At 39.3% G+C, this 20,613-nt stretch overlaps 1 protein-coding gene across 1 annotated transcript; it reads left to right on the plus strand.

Annotated features, from left to right (window-relative positions):
- The first annotated feature begins 104 nt into the window (after window positions 1-104).
- Window positions 105-7,320, plus strand: MSANTD3 (Myb/SANT-like DNA-binding domain containing 3). Its single transcript, XM_010281893.1, is given in 4 exon segments — window positions 105-298; window positions 5,140-5,489; window positions 5,492-5,575; window positions 6,897-7,320. Coding segments are annotated over 3 exon segments (813 nt in total). The 5' UTR covers window positions 105-298; window positions 5,140-5,170; the 3' UTR covers window positions 7,307-7,320.
- The last annotated feature ends 13,293 nt before the right edge of the window (window positions 7,321-20,613 follow it).

Raw genomic sequence — 20,613 nt, forward strand, 5'->3', positions numbered from 1 at the left:
TTGTTACGAGAAGGGAGAAAGCAGGGGCTGCAGGGTGGGGTTGTCCCCGCCGACGCCGCAGAGCGCGGTCTCCGCGGGCGCCGGGTGACAGCCTGACCGTTTGCCGTTCCTCCTGCCGCGGCAGATGTCCCTGGATCCGCGCCGCAGCCGCAGCCTGCATGCCCGCCCTGGGTGGAGCGGTCGTCTTTGTCGAGCCGGGACCCGCTCTCCTTTCTTGTTCAAGCTGCAGAGGAGCTTAGCGAGGAAATAAAAACAAGCTCGAGTTAATGTTTGAGAAGTTCGGGTGGAGGAGAGTCCGGTAGGATGCCTGTTTTTGCCTGTTTTTGATGAATTTCAGACAATCGTTCGAAATAGCAACCTGCGTCCATTACCTTTCTTTGCACAAACTGCTTTGGATGTCCTCCATAGGTAGCGGGGTGACCCGCTCAAAATGTATCTATGTGTGTGTTTTATAGAACGTAATATTATATATCTATTTAAAAAATACATCGGTGTGTATTTGCATATAAAATTTGCCAGGAGAAATTTAGGCAAAGTACTGTGAATTTTTACTAAGAGACTATTTTGCTCATTTGCTGGATGATCCGTTCTAACTATTAATTTGTGTTTTAAAAGATGGAGGGGGGGAGCACCCAAAGGTTTTTGGTTTGTGTTTTTTTTTTTTTTTTTAAACCTGACTATATGTAACACAATTTTCATGTAGATTTCATTCATATTCATTTCATATCACTAAATACCTAGTGATTTCAAGTCTCAAGGTAGACAGGGTCAGGCCTGGAACACTGATGGAAGCTCTGTGAGGAACACCTAACATCTGAGGAAGGAGGACACTGTTTACTGCTGATTCTGTCATCCAAATGAAAGATAAACCTGTTGTTGTGACTGCTTTGGTGATTCCATTCCCATGCCTTCCTTTCACCCTCAAACACTGGATGAAAAGGACAGAATTATGATTGATTTCCAATGCTGTTAATTACTGACTATGCTTAAAGCTTCATCTGTGATTTAAGTTGAATAAACAAATTTTCTTTTTTTCAGTAATTAACTATTTCTGGTAGTAATCCTGTTGGCATTGGTAAATTAATTCAATTTTTCACACCACAAGTGACAATAGTTTGCTAGCAAACAATGTTCTTTGGGTTGGGTTAGTGTAACCGTAATATTTGGGTTAAATCTTCCACCATAACTTTCTCTTTGCATTTTCTCATGCCTAAAAAAATATTTCAGGGACTGAAAATGCTCATACATGCCAACCTGAAGTGATTTTTTTTTTTTTAAAGGGACTTCTTTACAACTGGTTGGAGTTTGGGTGTGTGTTTAGGTGTGTGCAAGCAAAATAATACGTATATACATATTTATGAACATATGTGCACTTCTTCACTTGTGTAATTGTTTTTCAAGATATTCTTCCAGCAGATCACAGTGCATCGCTTATAGTCTTTAAAAGAAGAACACAACATTTCAAAGTAAAAATCAGGAGTTGAAAGGTATTTTGATTATTTTAAAGTGATAAAGCTTTGTATGAGAGGACAAGTACTTAGGACACTAATTTGTTTTAAAGCAAGTTATTAATTGAGCCATGCCAGGAGACAATATTTAGGATAAAGTACTTCCTTACGACTCTTATGTCTTAGAGCCTGGGCACCTGTAAGCATGGGAGAAGCCTTCCATTCTTTGTTTCTTAGAATTTACTGTGCAACTGTCCTCATGTACCTACACATTCCCAAATCAATCTTGTTTGCTTTATGAGCTATACACGATAAACTCCTTCCATTTCAGCACAGATTCCTACATGCTAAATCATATCCTGGGCATATGTCCTGAAAGGATCTTTTAGCCTTGAAATGGAAATTGTTTGGGCTTGTGAGGGTCCTTTCTCGTATTCCGCAGAGGAACCAGAGGGCTGCCAGAAGGTGATTGATGCTTAAAGAAAAAGAGGTGAATCGAAATATATGGTGGTGTTTTGCTGCGACTCCTCAGTACTCTTGTTTTCTGATATCTCAGAGTGCTTTCTGTTCTACGTAATTGAAATTGAGCTTTAATATATAGAAGCAAGCAGGCTAAGTGTGTAAGAGCTTGAAAAGAATCTTCAAGAACTCTTTTCTTCTGTGTAGTAAGTACATTAAACTGCTTTCACCAGTTCTTGAGTTCTTTTATGCATCCCAGATCATAATCCTGTCTTTCATGGAAAGGACGCAAGTACATTGTGTATATGTAGGGGTTTGCTGTGGCTTCATCCATGGAAGATGGACTTTTATCGCAGTATAGGTTGAGAATATATATGAAGTCATATTTGGAAATGTTTTAAATATTTACTGGTATCAGTTGATCTCTGCCAGTTTGTGTGGCTAAATATTTATTAAAATTCATTTAGCACCCAGAATCCAGAAGTCCCAACTTTTTGAACTTAAGTTCAAAGGTACTTGAAAATCCATCGTTTTTCTATTTAAAGGGTTTTTCTACACACAAACATGTCATGATTTTTGGTCTGAGATTCTCACACCTAGAGATAAAGCTAGAAATAAGATTTACATGCATCAGTGGAAGGCAGAATCAGCCATTTCTGGTCACATGGAGTCTCTGATCCTGTTTTTTTTCAGTGTTGTAAGCTATTGGGCCTTATGACTTGCTGGTGGGACTGCTTTTCAATCCTGTTCCTTGGTGAAACTGAGGTTAAGACAGATTGAAGCATCAATATTTAGTCCCAAGAATTTCATTTCAGCAGCTGTCCAAAGCAGATCAATGGTTTGGAATGGTCCAATAAGTATATAAGTATGTAATAGATTAGTAGATGGAGTTTGTTTCTATATTAGGTCTCTCTTATTTTACATGTTTTGAGAGGTGTTTCATGGAACAAAGTTGCCAGTTTTCAGTATCTCTTTGTTAGGATGTCAATTTCCTGACTTTTTTCTTATTTTTTAATTTATTTTTTATTTAAGGAACTTCTAAGGCAGATGTTCTCTTATGTCTATTAGACCTAGACATTATAATGATCGGTATGTGATACTTTCAAGTTTGTTTACATGCACTTAGTTTGTTCTGTGGGATTATGGGTGTTTAATAATTTCTGTCATCAATATGTGGGGCAACTAATGTTTTCACAGAAGGTAATAAATAACTTGATATAGTGTGATGGAGGAAATGGTGGATCAGGGAACTGTCTTCCTTACAGCCACCCAGCTCTCTTCTTCTTCCACGTTTTTCTTTCTTGCAAAATAAACAAGCTGTTCTTGCAAGCAGTAGGACTAATAAAGTCTGATTTCCTACGAATCCTTCCCTTTGTCCCCTAAATCCTGCCTGCTGTAAAAACTCCAGCTCTCCCATGCTCCCATGGCACCAGCAATTGGTAAGAAACAGCAGAACTGTGACTAGCTGGGAACCACGTAGGTGCTGGCTGTCCAGTCAGTACATGCCTGGTGATCATCCAGTTGAGCAGTGCCAGAAAGTACAAACTGCGTGTTTGTTGCCTGTTTTTCAGTAAGGATACAACTTAGCTACTGCTACTGACTTAACATACTTAGACTATCACTTATTTCCATTCACTTTGTTTCAGTTTTGGTAATCTAGGCTTTGTTCTACTGCCTCTTCTATTCTTTGACTCCCCTTCTTTGTTTTGCTGGGTTTTGTCATATTTTATGAGGTACTTGAGAAAGCTTCTGTTCTTATGTCAGAGCTGATTTCTTATTTTGATATTAGCTTGCCTGTTAGCTTTCTTTGTAAATCTAAGCAGTTACCTTCACTGAAAGAGGTGAGAATAAGTGTAAATATTAAGATATTTGGAGGAAAGGAATTACAAGAATGGTATGAAGACAGTGCTAGTGCAGCGGAGTTAAGGAAAAAATACTGAAAAGAGGAGTTCTGGTGGTGACATCTATGGCATCTTCAAATAATATTATGAGGGAAGTAGTGGAAACAATGGGCAAAATACTAGAAAATCCTTTTTGGGTCCTAGAGAGTCCTAGACTGTTAGGAATATGAACCTGTTATAAAATATATTCCATCCCTGAGTTTTATTAAACCAGAAGAAATGTAAACTAAGACGGCATTGCTCCCCCTTTTTCTACTTAACTATCCAGAAGTTTCTGCCCAAAATGTAAAAGTAATTGGGGCTATGCAATTGTAGTGGGAGGGAATGGGGAGAGAAATGTGGAAAGAGAAAAGAAAAAACTACATTGTGCAGCACAGTCATGTGTTAGTAATTCAAGGAAACACTGCTTTATTCATTTTTTTTATGGCTAAGAATTCCCTGGTATCAGCTACCCTTTTCCTATTGTGTACATAAGTCCTAGGCCTGAGAAGAGAGACAGTTGTTAACATGGCCTAAGTATATAGCAGTGGCCGTCTTGAGTGAGGCAAAAATTTTTTAGCTTGGGCATTTGCTCCTGAGAGTGACCAGCAGTGCCAGACATGCCGAGTCAGCAGTAAAGGGTGAGGGACCTGTACCTTCAGAGCAGTTAGTTTCTGTCATTAGTTCATGTCTTCTTGCAACCCTTGCCTCTTCTCAGTATCGTAACACTAGTCAGGATCCTGCTGCCTGTTGGATGTCAGTCCAGGGGGGCTGAGCGTGGGGGGGAACCAAACTGACCGAAGTCTTTAAAAAAGAACTTCTTGCTATCATTTCTCATAAAACTTTCAGATATTGTAGGGAGAGGGGAGAAATTTGTTATATGCAGTCAGCAAGGGCAGAAGAGGGCGTTTTGCGTACCAAAGGAAACCCAAACTCGCTGAAGGCGGCATTAGACTTAAAACTGAAGCTCTCAAGAGCTGGATTTCTGAACTCTATGGCTGTAACGAAGTGCAGTGAATAGGAAAACAAGTTATTAAAAACAAGTTACTCAGTAATTTTAATACTGGGTATTTTGTGTCAAGACAAATTGTAACAAAGACAAGCAGCTGCTCCTCATTATGGTATACTTCTGTAACTGTGTAGCCACTAAAGTGGCAACAGCATCTAAATATACTATATCTTATCTGAATGTTTCATTATGTCCGCTAGAACTATTCACAAGCTCTTCTAGAAAATTAAGTGTGTTTGAGTCAGAAGTTATGCTTAGGAGTTACTTGCTGAAACACAATTTCTTGATACTGTAACCAGTTCTAATTTGTGCTTGTTTTTTGCTTTCAACATTGTTTTCATAGGATTTTTGGCTTCTTGGAGAAACAGTAGAAAATGCAAAACGAAATAATAAAGCCTGCTAAATACTTCTCAGAAGTGGAGAAGAGTGTGCTGCTTGCATTAGTTGAAAAATACAAATACGTGCTTGAATGTAAAAAAAGTGATGCAAGAACTATTGCTCTGAAACAACGTACCTGGCAAGCACTAGCTCATGAATATAATTCACAGCCCAGCGTATCACTGCGAGACTTCAAACAGTTAAAGAAATGCTGGGAAAATATCAAGGCACGGACAAAAAAGATAATGGCACATGAAAGGCGGGAGAAGGTAAAAAGAAGCATTAGTCCACTTATAAATACTCACATCATAGGGAAGCCAGCATAATGCCTGAGCAAATGTACTTTTTGCAGAGCCCACCAGAAGAAGATTCTGAATATCAGCCTGATGCTTCTAGTCAAGGTATAAACGTTACTGTAATGATGCAAGTAGTATTGTTTTGTATGTGATTTTGCCAGTGATTCTCTTTCAGCAGTCTAAATCTCTCCACTTAGCTGTGACTGCTGGTTATAGAAAAGTAATTTCAGAACTATGATACTACAAGACTCCATGTATTTCCCTAGGCCCCCAGTAGTTAAAATGAGGTTTTACTCAATTTTTTTTCATCAGTTTTTGACATATCTGCTACTTTGTGGCAAGCATCACAGTAGCTATCATGATGGCTTTCTAGAGAACAGTCTCAAGGATATTTTGATCCTTTATAATGTATTATTTTGCTGGAAAAAGGTTATCCAAGCATTAAAAAAAAAAAAAAAAAATACCAGCAGCAGCAAACTGATACACAATTGTCTGCTGCAAGAGTTCTCTGTAGGTCTTTCCTCCTTTGTTTTCAAGGACTACAAAGAGTACGTAGAGCTGTATTTCATGCTGCAGTCCACATTGGAGAATGGCCTTTTCCAAAAAGTTCATCTCTACATTCTTCTTTGTTTGGCAAGCATACATAGAAGGAATAATCCAAAACCAGCAGGGAGGGTGGCTACAGTGGTTTCTTGAAAACTTTATTATGTCAAGATCGCACATAGAAGACTGTCCTTGCTCAAAAGACAACAGTAACTACATTGTTAGATAATGCTCTTACAACGTCTCTTTCATAATTGTATTTACCATAAGTAGTAATCAGGATTTGTAAAGGAATGTATTTTGAGACCACTGTTTGCAGTGGTTACTATTTTATTCCATGAGTAGTTTCTCTTATTTCAGTGGAATTGGCAGAATCTTCTCAAAGTTAGAATAATGTCATTTTTTCCAAAAATTATACACCACGACACTTACAGCATGTACAGTAGTGATAAGGAAGGAATAAGTAGTATTCTTTCTAGTTTTTCCCCAGTCTCTTGGTATTAATGTTGATGCAGCTCTTCACCTGATACTCAAATCTTTCATAAAAATATTGCAAGTCACATAAGGATTTGGCTTAAACAGCTGCATTAAGATTCAGCTCCAAGCTCAGCTACCTGAATTTAAGCGTCCACTTATAAATGCCTACATTCACTTTAGTAATATGAGCTCCCATTATAGCCATGGAGGTCTATCAACAGAGCCCAAAGCGGTTCAGTTCAGACCATTATGCCCTTAGTATTCTGTAACAGAATTTATGTAGTGGCTCCTGTACTACGAGCACAAGGTTTAGATGTATACACCAATAACTGCATTATCACCACTTCGTGTTTCTTGAGGGAGAAGGAGGGAATACTAAAATACTTTTTCCTCTTATGTTTTGCAGAGTCATTTGTTGTCTCAAATAGAGAACTCTGTGATGAAGAGAAAGAGCTGGTACATTTCCCGGTATGTGAAGGTACCTCCCAATCTGAGCCTTCGTGTTCTGATGTCAGAATAGCAGCAGAAAAGAACTACAGAAGTAAAGCATCTCAGGAAAGTGCTCTGAAAAAGATGCATGAGGAAGAACATCATCAGCAAATGTCAATTTTGCAACTGCAGTTAATCCAAATGAATGAAGTTCATGTGGCAAAAATACAGCAAATAGAAAGAGAGTGTGAGATGGCCGAAGAGGAGCACAGGATAAAAATGGAAGTGCTAAATAAAAAGAAAATGTATTGGGAAAGAAAACTGCAGACCATCACAAAAGAGTGGCCTGTATCATCCTTTAACAGACCCTTTCCTAATTCACCATAGAACATAAAGGGGCAGAGAATCAGTCTGACTGAGCACATTTATGAGTAATGCACACTGGAAAGAAGTCTTTTTTTAATGTGAATGTACAGTGATGGGATAGGTGCCCAGCTGATAGTGAACACACTTTGACTCTTAACATTTAGAGAAACGGTGGTAGAGTCCACCAAGGGGAAAACAGTATTGTTCGTTTGTAGGTAGTTCTGATTTGTTTAACTTTCAGACATGCACAGTGTTCTAAAATGTGAACATATTTTCCCCTCTCAGAACACCCTAACATGCTTTTGAAATTTAAGGTACTCTGGGTATTCGTACACTGAGTGTTCTTGAGAAAACTTAACAGCTTTAAAAATCAGGTTATAGTGTTTATTTTGATTTCAATCTCTTCCTATCTACCATTTCCCAAATGAAGGCAAGGACTGGAGTTGCTTTCTGGTCTTGAGACAAAAGGTGGCTGACAGGTAGTGGTTGGATTGGTATACTGGGGCTGAAGAAAAAAACCTTGTCTGTAGTTAATATAGTTCACAACTTACTCTTCATAGAAGATGTGAAAATGAAGGAAGTAGCAAAAGGACCATTGTAGTAACTGAGCCCTTTGCTTGTGAAGAACAGTAATATTTTCCATCTGACTGACTGATTAAAAGAATGGTTGTAGACTGGACCTCGAGTTGTTTGAGCCTTGACCCTTAAGAATTTGGAAAGAAGGTGACTTCTTTCTCAAAAGCCGTTGTGCTTATCTTCTCTTTTCCAGGCCCATCTTGTATCCAACTAGAATACCAAAACAGGAGCGTCGCATGCTTCTGCCAGCACTGGGTACTGTTCACCTGGAGTCATTCTGAAGGGAAGACCTTTTTAACAATTTATAAAGCTCTTAAAATGTAGCGAGCCAGGCAGTCCATTGGCAACGTCTCCCTTTGTCTCCCTATGCAGTACTTGATGGCGTAGTGGGAGTATTTCAGCCTCTCCCTAGCTACAAGAAAAGACTAAGACTCACTCTCTTTACCTTCACATAGGCTGGGAAGCAGTTCAAGGCAATCATTGATGTCTTGGGGCGCTGTTCTCTTTTGTTCTATCCTGTATGTTATTGTATTTCTCGTACCATATTCCTGTATGGTAGTGTATTTCTTGCCCTTGCTGTCAGTGAGGGGTGATAGACATGATTTGTAAGAAAACATTCACATGAAGGTCCCCACAGAGTTTGGGGGCCTGGAATAGTAGATGGTAGGAAAGCACAAAAAAAGATAATCCTTCCCCAGGCAATCATTTAGTCTAAGTGGGGCAAGGGTTAAGAAAACCTGAAAGACAGAACTCCACAAAGATTCATAAGAACTTCTGATCTTTGAAAAGCTGTTTTACAGGAAGATATACAACCATCATTTGAAGCAGTGAGAAAAATGGACAAAACCATAAATTTTCAGTGAGAAACCTGAGTATCCCATTATTCAATAAAGTATTTTCAGATCATCATTCATGAGGGCAAGTCCATATAGTCAGCAACTTATTCAAATTAGCGTATGTTACAAAACATACATTCCCAGTTACACTCCCATCTCTTCCCTGGATGTTCTTTCTGGTGGTGTGAGTTTCTTTTGGTTTTGTTTTGGGGTTTTTTTTGTGTGTGTGTGTTTCTCTTTCTTGAATTGCTTTCCCTGCTGGTGATTCATCTTTGCAAGCACTGCCATTATCAACCACAGTACTCACTGTGGTTAACGCTGTGGTGCATGCACTGCTCCCTTCAACGTGCTAACAACAGCAATTGCAATGGGAGTGATTTCTTGCAACTTATATGACAGAGAAAAAAAAAAATTGCAGAGCTGCTGCAAGATCAAAAGAAATAGGCCGTGTATGAAAACTGAAGAGAGATCTTTTTGACAGCAAACTTAGTTTTCTTATAAATTGTCTGTGTTAAGGAAGCACAGAACTTCTAAAGAAGGATATAATTATGGACACTTTTTTCTGCTGAATGGGAACACTGTTGGAAGGTAGGAAAATGATGTATAATAGCAATAGAGACGAAAGAAGTAAGCAGGAACGAGGACCTTTTTGTTCTGAGGTTGCATTCTTTGGTGTGTCAGAGTTATTTGAGCAGTTATGACAATTGTTCAGGCACCATCTAGAAAAAAGAATGGGAAAGACATTTCTTTTAACTAATGATGGGATTCCTTCCACACTGCTTCTAAGTGAAAGTAATTTGAAATTGAAATGATGTCTGTTAAGGTGTCAAAAGGTGACAAATGGAGACAATTTCAGCACTGTGAAGAGAGCAAGGATGGTGAGACAATCCAGGTCTAGGTAGCCCTGTGAGAAGGTATGGAATAGTCCAGGGAGACTCTCATGATATGTGAGATAAAGGTAGTTTTGACTCCTGAAAGTTATACCATTGCTCATGAAAGATTGTTTTATTTTTATATTAAAAAATAATTTAAAATATGCATGTTTTCAGACTGTACTAAGTGGGCAATGCCTTGCATTTTGCTATATATTCTTATTCTGAGACCAAAAGTTACAGTTCTTAGGCTGAGCAATAGACCCTTTTAATTCAGCTTCTATTTAAAAGAAAGAAGATCACAGAAGAAAAACTAGAAAGAGACAAGATGAAGATATGAAAGAAAGAATGATCAGTACACACATAGAGGAAGAATGGGAGTGCCACACCTAACACAAAAGATAGAAGATTCTTTTGTGGTACAGGCAATACATGGCTTATTCATGACACAGGCTTTTGCCTTCCCATCTGTGGCTGACTGTTGGTTGTGCTAAGGTTGGGTGATAGACACAGAAAAATGCAAAAGATCAAGGTGAAGTAATGTGACTCCTCGGCAGGCTTTGACTTCTCCATCTAAAGGCTTTATAAAATGATTGGTGTGGTGGAGTTATTTAAACTTGAGAAATGTGACTTTTACAATTTTTTTTTGCAATTACTTCCTCTGGTATTAGAGTTTATGTTTTCTTTTGTTCAACATTTCTTATATGTAATATAGCCATCTCAGACAAGATGTCCATTTGTTCCTCTCCTTTTTTTTCTGGCTTACATCATTCAGATGCTTTCACATAATTATGTTTTCCTATTAAGCATTTCGCCAAGCTATGTAGGCATTTTCCCAAGGTTTTTTCATAGATAAAATACAATTGGTTTTGTATAAAAAAATCTGGGTTTGTTATACAAGTTGTTGGCAAGAATGAACTTAAAAGATACACTGAGCAAAGTGATCCTTGCTTAACCCCATAAGAGAAAATACATACCAATCATATAGCAGCCATTGTTCTCAGCCTCTGTGTTCTTATGAAGAGAAACTATGACCTTCTAGGCAAGGTGTGGTGAATTCTTTTATGCTCCCCAAAAGAGCCTGGCTCCAAGTGCTGTCTCTCCTTGGAGATCATCTAACTTGTAATCTGATATAATCTTTTTTATTTGTTGATTTTTTTTTCTCCTGTATTTCTTCCTTATGTCTGTGTTCCCCTTTATTTTTTTAACCAGCAATATAAGCACGGATTTCATCCAGAGCTATGTGTTTCACTCTTTACTTTCTCTTGCCCAAATTGCCTATATCACAACATTTGAGCATGAAATGAGTGCTCCTCAGTTACCGTCTTCCCCTTCCACAGAAAGCATGGTTAGTTAGCCTTTTCTACACAGCTGCCCACACATTCGGGATTCTGCGCACTGGCTAGGAGATGTATTAGTGGATTTTGAAGACAGGTTAGTATAGAGAAAAGGCTGTATAGGGAAGAGCACTTTCTCCATTCCAGCTCTGTGTAATTCTGGGAGGACAGTCTCTGACTTACAAAGTCATACATCATGATCAGAGCTAATGCAGGAACTGGGGTTGTTTAGCCTGGAGAAGAGGAGGCTGAGGGGAGACCTTATCGCTCCCTACAACTACCTGAAAGGAGGTTGTAGTGAGGTGGGTGTTGGTTTCTTCTCCCAAGTAACAAGCGATAGGACAAGAGGAAATGGCCTCAAGTTGCACCAGGGGAGGTTTACACTGGATATGAGGAAAAATTTCTTCACCGAAAGGGTTTTCAAGCATTGGACCAGGCTGCCCAGGGAGGTGGTTGCCCCTGGAGGTGTTTAAAAGACTTGTAGATGTGGTGCCGAGGGGCATGGTTTAGTGATGGACTTGGCAGTGTTACATTAACAGCTGGACTTGATAATCTTCAAGGTCTTTTCCAACCTAAATGATTCTATGATTCTATGCTGAGGCTGTGTCACTGGAACTGAGTCTTCATAAATACTTGGGGTTCTGCAGAGGTTAGGTTTGGGGTGTCCTGATAATAAAGTTCCTTCTTTCTAGGTAGTGGAACTGTCTCAGTGGAAGACTTTCACAGATGTTTCCTCATCTCAAGGCTATTACCTCGACAAAGAAATAACCTATCGTGCAATCTATTATACCACTTCTTTCAATCCCCAGGCTGCTCTGTCTGGGAGCAAGGTCAGGGTCAGAGCAAGGGTCTTGCTGCTTGCCACAAATCCTCTCTGCGACGCTCCTGGCTACACTACGGAGGTGTGTTTAGCCAGGGCTGAAAGACACAGCGCTCCTGGCCAGCCGTTACTCAGAGAAGTGGTCCTTACAGAGCGGGTGCAGCTGGTGTGTTCAGCTTGCTGAAAAAAAAACCAAACAGCTGTTTTCAGCTTGCTCGGACCGCAAGGCTGAAATAGTCCTGTTTCAGCCCCGTGACCAGAGAAAGGAAGGGTGGTTCAGGGCTACCCACACCTAGTGCAGCTGAGGACACAGTCCTGAACTTTGTTTAATGATCATTTATCTTTGTGTGTTTCCAATACCAAATTTTAGCAGTCTCCCAAGGATTTGTATGATTACATAGGTGTTTTTCAATGACCTTTTGCAGAATATTTTTTTGCTGGTTGTAGTTACTTTGCTGGTTACAGTGACTTTTATAATCTGTCCTCCTCCTTCTTCCCCATTTGCATTATAATGTTTCCAGTTTCACTCTGAATCTCTGAATGTGATTACAGTCTATACATCCGTGCCGTATCATATTTTCAGGTATTTTTCTCATGATGATGCTGAAATGATAAACTGCTACAGATTTATATATTGTTACTTTGGAGGTAGGGGAATTACATATAAATCTTAAAATGACATTTTAATTTTATTTTTTTCCAGGCAAGTCCCTTACAAGTAGTCCTGTGATTTCATATTTTAAGCTAGCTTGCTCAAAGCTATTTTTGTAAGACTGATGCATCTTAGCTGTTTTCATAAGATAATTGCCTGTCTTTTTGCGTTATTTTTCTTTTTCTTCTCAAAGCATCTGACTGTAAACTCACACATCATCACTCTTCCTAAACTTTTTCTCTAGTTAGATATTCAGAAGCATTTCCATGCAAAGTGAGTACTAAAGCATACTAAAATTAATACATTTAGGCTAATAAAATAAACCAAGTAACAAGACGATAAGAGAATAGCAGGGACTGTTAATACAATTTAAAAAACATTACAGAGGACAGCTCTGTACATTTTATAAAAGGAAAGAAGGCAATTTGTTGCCATCTATAAAAACAGGATAATAATGTATGTTTACAGCGAAAGCAAGCAGTGATCTCTGTTTCCGGTATCACAGATTAACTTCTGTGTTGCTGATTTACAAGGAGTTTTGCTTCTTAGAATTTTTGGTGGTAGTGGTGGTCATAGAACTACATAAAACAGCTTGATTCCCTCATATGTAAAGAAGGCACACAGAGAAACATGGGCAGATTTCTGGGCCTAAAACAAGAGCAATAAAATAGAAAAGCACTACAGTACTACAGCTGTGGTTCTGAATATTTTGCTATTCTGGTGGTGAAGGGATTAGGCATCTCACATCATCAGTCACGGTAATAACAGTGAACAAATTAAAAACTTGAAAAGGCAAAAAAAAAAAGGTCTGGTATGATTTTCAGAGCAAGTCAGAAGTGAAGACAGCTCTTAGCTGTCCTAAGAGGTAGCACTGTCATGTATGTTGAACAAATCCCCAGCGTGGTCTTCACCTTCCCAGATTACTATTTCCTTTGAGACTCGTGGACACTTCCATCATACCATGCACGGCTCCAAGTGCCTGACAATTAAGAAAAATAACTGTGTCAAGTAGGAATCCCAACAGAGGTATTAGACCTCACTTTACTAAACTGAAGCTGGACAATTTTCTGAGGCTGCGTTATCCAGACACGCATGCTACGCACTGCAGCCAAATGGCATAGGCTACACAGCAAGGAAAAGGAAAAGGTTTTCCACCGCATGGCTGTGGGTTATAAAACTGTTATATTCATGAGGGCATGTGGATGCATCTCACTGGATGGTCAACTCTTTAACAGTAAGAATCAAGAAGTATTTTTGCCAAATCTTCTAATTTATCCTAGTCTAGATTTTCCAATCTGTCAAAACAGTTACAGCACCAAAAAAAAAAAAAAAAGGAGAAAAAAAAAGAATTAAGCAGTTAAAATAGCTAGAAACAGCTGTTGCCTTCCTGATGAAAAGCTGGCTAAATAAAAAGCTACGCTATATATATATTTAGGAAAAGAACTCTCTAATGTAACAGAAATAAAGCAAAATAGATTTTTAGATAGTCCTTATTTAATTTACATGGTTTTTTTTTAAAATGTTGATTGAGATTGTTTATTTTTCCTTTTGTTATTTACTCCAGCTGCAGAATAGTTGTGTGCTTCAGTTTCTGACCAAATGTTAGAGCACCTAATTAATCAAATTTATTTGGCAAGAGAGTAGAGGTAGGTTTGCATTCAGCACTACTTCAGGTTGATGGTATTCCACTAGTCTTCAGATAGTACTTCTCAGATATAAGAGGCTGTTCTTGGACAGCCCTGAATCTGAAACTGGCATTATATGCCAATTTAGTAGTAATTTATTATTTATATAGCACTAAGCTGCTCAAGCTCTGTCCATTATTTGGTCACGTACAAACCTCTTCCCTTTTTTTAGAATTATGCCCTGAAATTATGCACTAAGCCACAAATGGACCAGTTGAATCACCTGTCTAAATTCCTGCCACGCATTTTGTATCACAGTACAATGTGGGGGAAAAAACTCCTGCTTCTGTTTAATTGTGGAATTTTGAAATTTTGACCTCTTACTCTCACCAAAGCTTTGCTAAAAATTGTTTTGTTCTATTAGGCACCTACATGTTTCCACAGAACCATCCTTCAACCCAATGAGCCACATGGCTTTATAACACTTGAATACCAAGCCTGTGGACTATATGAAGCCTGAGTTGACACACACACAATAAATTCCATTTATCTGAAAAAGATCTTGTAAAGGCTCTGACATACTGAGACTCTGAAAAGAACAAATTAGGAAGGTGATGTGATGGATTTGGTATTTAAACCAGGGCAGAAATTTTGGCAGGCTGGGAGTTATCAGTGCTGACCTGATAGAGAGGTTCAACCTCTGCTTAAGGAACAATAATGTCCAATCCAAATATTGCCTTAACTCCAACTTTCTGTCTAAAATGAGTTGTAGTGAGAAGTCCTTGCCAAATAAAGCAACATTAGTTTCCAAAATGCACTTGTTTTGCTTTCAATTACTGGCTTGCATGAGGGCTCTGAGGCCAGACTGGGCGTTAGGTTGCACTCTGTTGGTGGCTGATAGCATTTGAAGAAGACTTCCCATACTGATTTTGTCCTGTTCCTCTTGTATGCAACAGTCCTACTTGGATGCACTTAGCCATGCGGTGGTCCCAGTCGGACCATGGCGAGAGGCTCACCTTCTCAAGTTGTCTGGCACTGACTCCCGGCATATTTGCCGATTACCAAATCAGCGGTGGTGGATGAATTTGAATAAAAAATTAGGGGCTTTGGCCAGCAGGAACAACCGTCATTGCTAACTGTGTCACTGAGGTGCCTTGTCACACTGGTAAGGTGGCAAATTGAGAGGTATAATCAATAAACGATCGCAATGGTACACGGTCTCAGCCAATTACAACACTGTCTTCTGAGGAAAATCTTGCTTTTATTCCTCTTGTAGACTGATGAATTGATCGCTTCCTTCCAGTTTATACTTCCACAGTCCTGCTGAACCTCTACATGTTGCCGCAGGCTTGAGAGATAAGTGTAGATCTTTGCTCTCATTCTGGTCCAAATGCCACAGCTACCAATGCTGCTTCTGTAAATCCAGCACGAGTGCACTGTCAGGGAGCCAGGCTGGGAAAGTCAGGCACGGGAAAAGACTGGCTTAACCTTAAGTCCTTCTCTTACACACAGCATGAACATGAGTGGCTCAAGCCCTACGGCACAGCAAACTCAAGCCCACATCTCATCACAACTTAAAATGCGAGTATGGACATAGTAACAGCAGTGGGTTACTTTAGTGATCTGTAAAAACAGCTTTGGGAGGTAAGCAATTGTTTTTTTAAATTGTTATATATTAAAATCTTCCAAATCATGGGACAGGTTAAAATTATGCCATCAGTGTTCAACTACCAAGAGCAATAAATTAACACAGCTGCAGTTCAACAGATTCAGTTTTCTGTTAGGATGTGGTTAACTGGTATGGTTAATACACCACACAGGCATGCTCTCACCTTTCTTTCTTGTAAAATCTTTGCTACCTCCATCAAATTTGTTCACATTCTTAATTAAAAAAATAAAGCCAGCTATGTTAATCCATCCCCAGTTAGATATATACATAAATTCAACCAAATGAACAATACCTAAAATATTTTTTCTAATATTTTATGTTTTCAGCTATATGTGGGCTTTTGTGTTTGTTTATACTTTCCACCTTTTTTTTTTTTTTTTTTTGGTGAAGAGTCTAAGGTTAAATAATGAGAGATCTGATCTTCAGCTTCTCAAGATGCAGATGTCCTGACATTGTAGATCCATACCAGAAAAAGTTCTGGTAATCCATAAATGCAAATACAGAGATATTCTGCTCCACTCTACTTCCCAGAGAACTAGAAGGCATAGCCCTAATAATATCTTTCTTTTTGTGGTTGTGTTTCTAAACTTCCAGTCACCACGTGTACAAGCTCTTTCGCCACCAACTAACATCTGGCACCACTAGTGTAGTTACAGGGCCTGTTTTTCAGGGGTGCTAATCCACTGTCTTCAGCAGGAGTCACGGCAAGCCAGGACTTCTGGGCAAAATGGGCTCTAGAAACCATGGATGGGATTTTCAACAGCGCATGTTGGTTACATTTTCAGATCCCACCAATTCCCAGGGAGCACTGGAGCCCTGCTTCCCCTGGGCATCTTCTGGAATTTCCAACCTACTCAACTATGAGGGAAAAAAAATACAGTTTTTGCTTAACAAAAGCAATCACATAATGGTTTTCTTTAACATTTTTTCTTCCTGTAATTTTTGAGTGACCCATATTGTTAAGTAAGAACCTTTCTTTTCCAAAAATCCATGCCGTTTATCAGAAATATTTTTACAATACTCAAGAAACAAAAACTCTTTAAGCGATAATTTATTTCCAAACCTGTTATCGCCATCTCTTCGGTACCGATCTCTATCAGTACATCATGTTGGCCATGTTTTGAGACATCTTATTGGCCAGGTTTTTAGAAGTCTTATCTTTCTAAGGTGAAAAACTAATTTTCACTTTAATTTGGCAATGACACCGGGTATTATTTGAGGTTGTTGCAAGAGATTCTCTCTCCACCGTCGCTTTTTCGTATCCTGCAGAAGCTTCCCCTATTTTGCATGTACCTTCCACCAGCAGTGGAATTGCACATGAATTTCTTTGGTCAAGGAGACTGCAAGGATCCTCTGAAAACCTCTGAAAGTGGTGATCTTTCCACATGTTTTCAGGGGGCTCAGGATCAATGCAGTCTAAATGTGGAGGCACTGAACATAGGACCTCTAAAATATTGCCAGCACAAGAGCTTGAGAATCTCAAGAAGAAACTTGAATCTAGGCGCTCCTCTATGTCATTTTTGTATGAGTGGTCAAATAATTAGGAAACCACTCTTTCTTTACACCGTGTTGTATTTATTACGTGACATTAGATTCTGTTGTATTTTAACAATATATAAAATTACATTGTGCCGTGTTTGTGCTTATAGTTGGTGAGCATCTAAAATGGAACTAGCACTTAAGTACTGGGCTATTTGTCATAAGATACTTGAAAATGTGTACACTCCTTCTGATACTAAATATTTTAACAGAGCATTAGATGGTATCTCTTGTGGTCTTTGCCTTTTATTAGCAAGAGTTTCCGGGTTTTCCTTTTTAAATTGCACTAAAAATATACATTACTTAAGATCTCCTTTTTAGCCACTAGGCTAATCTGATTTTCCTAGCACAGTGTCAGCCTCAGTCATCTCACTTCTTGTAAAGTGTTGGTTTAGTATTTTAGTGCCTCAAACACCACCAAAGCTGTTTCTGCCCTGCACGGAAGTAGCTTCTGGAATTGCACCTTTAAACAAATTTTTTTTTTCCTGTCATTTTTAAGTGATAAGTAATGCCCACATTATAGTTTGAATCTCTAAGGAGCTCACAGTATGTCTGAGTCCTTAGAAACATGAAGAATGGAGTTTTCATTATCTTTATTGTGTAGCTAATTTTTGTAGCAAATTCTTTGTTTTTCCTACAGAAAAAGTGAGTAAAAGGAGACAAAAGTAGGGCTCTAAAATGTATACTTTCTAACAGTTGTGGATGTATGAAATGCAACAAAAAGTACCACTGGAGGAAGAGACTCAATAATTGTCTAAGTGAGGGGAATCTACTGTATGTCTGAAACTCAGAGAGTATATAATAAGGATGACTAACTGTACATTTTAGTGCCTTTTTTCTTGTAAAATGTTTAATCATAAATTACGAAACATAAATAATTAATAATTTCTGAGAAAATGTATCTAAATATTGTTAATAGAAACTGTATATTCACAGAAAAGTCAATAAATCATCAACTATTGTTACACATTAATTAGACAAGATATTTCGCCTCCATTTTTTCAGAGTTGTTTTCAAATAATGTCATTTAATTTACACGCAACTGTGCTATTTCTGCCTTTTAAACTAAACTCCACTCAACTGCTGTTGTGGTTTAACCCCAGCCGTCAACTAAGACCCACACAGCCGCTTGCTCACTCCCCCCAAGTAGGATGGGGAAGAGAATTGGAAGAGTAAAAGTGAGTTGAGATAAAGACAGTTTAATAGGTAAAGCAAAAGCCGTGCATGCAAGCAAAGCAAAACAAGGAATTCATTCACCACTCCCCACGGGCAGGCAGGTGTTCAGCCATCTCCAGGAAAGCAGGGCTCCACTACGTGTAACCGTTACTTGGGAAGACAAATATCACCACTCCAAGCATCCCTCTTACTCCTTCCCCCAGCTTTATATGCTGAGCATGACGTCATATGGATGCAATAACCCTTTGGTCAGTCGCGGTCAGTGGTCCCAGCTGTGCCCCCTCCCAGCTTCCCGTGCACCCCCACCCTGCTTGCTCATGGGGTGGGGTGCGAGGCAGAAAAGGCCTTGACTCTGTGTAAGCACTGCTCAGCAGCAATGAAAACATTCCTGTATTATGAACACTGTTTTCAGCACGAATCCAGAACGTAGCCCCATACCAGCTTCTGTGAAGAAAACTAACTCTATCCCAGCCAAAACCAGCACAACTGCACAGATCAGAGAAACTCCTTCTCAGTTGTGCTGTCAAATTCTATGGGAGAAACTGTTATTTGTGAAGGTGTTGTATGTATTCTCCACAGAACTCTATCTTTTGTTTGATCAAAGGCTGATAGTCATGCGTTCCTCTGAAATGCTCGTCCTTTATGTCCATTGAGTAGATCGGATTTGAACCTGAGTTAAGCGCTAGCAGTTTGCTTCTGGGCAGCCTGTGTCAATCACTGATGGGCAATAAAAATATTTGGGTTCCTATTAAGAGCATCCTAACTATTAGCCAGAGCCTACATAGAAATCCAGGAAACTAAACCATGCTGTGACACATTCAAGAAGGTAAAATTCTGTCCCACTCACAAACAGCAAGATGAACTGTGGGGTGTAAAAACCCATGAGGTTGCATGTTTCGAAGCAAGTGGAGGAGAGGGAGAACAAGGAGTGGATAAGGACAACCTGACCTTTCCCCTGCTTCTCTATGATTTGCTGTGCAGGCCTGTCGAACTGAAAGCCATGTTGGTACGGGACACTTGCACCAGTGTCCCACCTGCCTATCCCATGCGTAGAACTTTGTGGTGAGTAGTACGATATCTAGAGGAACTGGGGCAAGACCTCAGAGGCAGCTGGATTCGTGTACATAAGGCCATGCAAAAGCTGTTCTGGATCAGGCCAGACCTCCAGCTAATCCAGTATTCTGCCTGCAAAAGAGGCTAATAGCATCCGCCCAGCAAACAGTAAAAATAAAAGCAAGCTTACGGTACTCCCATAGTATGTACTTCTCAATGGGGCAGATAATCCATGAGACTGAAATGGTACCTCTGCACAGAATGACTTCTGAACCTATGTAAGCTATCAGTACCCATGTGTTCCACAGCTGAAATACATGTAGAGTGAAGAAATACCTTCCTTTATTTGTTCTCAAGCCAATTCCTGCTATTTTAGCTTGCTGCCCTATCTCTCCATATAGAACCTTGAGTTAGAAACTCATAGGTCTTGAGACTGATGCCTATCAGATAAGGGTTAGAATAACTCAGTCAGTTTCTCTTACATCAACACAAGGTTGTTTTTCAATTCGTACAGAAAAATATCAGCAAATCTTTTCCAGTGCTCTTGATCAGAAGACAACAAATACTTTCATGAAATCCGAAAGACAAAAAAAGAGTAGCATAATTGTGTAAAAAAGTAGAGATGGAACATAATTTTATACTCTTTCAGCAGTCATTCTTCACTTAAAATAAGGTTGCTCCTTTTCTTTGCTAACTCATTTCAACAGGAAAGAAAGTTCCACTAAGTTAAAAAAGTCTTTGTGCTAAATGATTTCTTTGGGCCAGCAGGATGGTCCTTAGGCTTCAGCATCAAATCATTTCATCTTCCTGGAGACTTCCAGAATGTGACCACAGGACAGCGGAAGACAAGCTTGTGCACCTGAAGGCTTCTGTCTACAACCTTTGCCTTACCGCTGTTGATTCCTGAACAGAAGTAGCCAGGTTTGTAGCTGATTACACCACCAACCTCTGCAGTTTTTCCTTATAATTGAATCTGAAAGATTCAGCATGTTTTGGCATAATCTGAATTTTTCTCACAGCTAATTTCAGTGCTCCTTGGAAAAGGTAAAGCCATAAATTAAAGGATCTCATATGACCAATTATTACAAACCTGACTAGCTCCCTGTAGGGGCAGTCACCGCCGTGCTGCCACCAGATCCCTTTAGTTTCTAAACCAGCTGGGTCGGGACAGGG

The sequence above is a fragment of the Phaethon lepturus genome, unplaced genomic scaffold (assembly GCF_000687285.1).
Source record: "Phaethon lepturus isolate BGI_N335 unplaced genomic scaffold, ASM68728v1 scaffold14562, whole genome shotgun sequence".
Lineage (NCBI taxonomy): Eukaryota > Metazoa > Chordata > Aves > Phaethontiformes > Phaethontidae > Phaethon > Phaethon lepturus.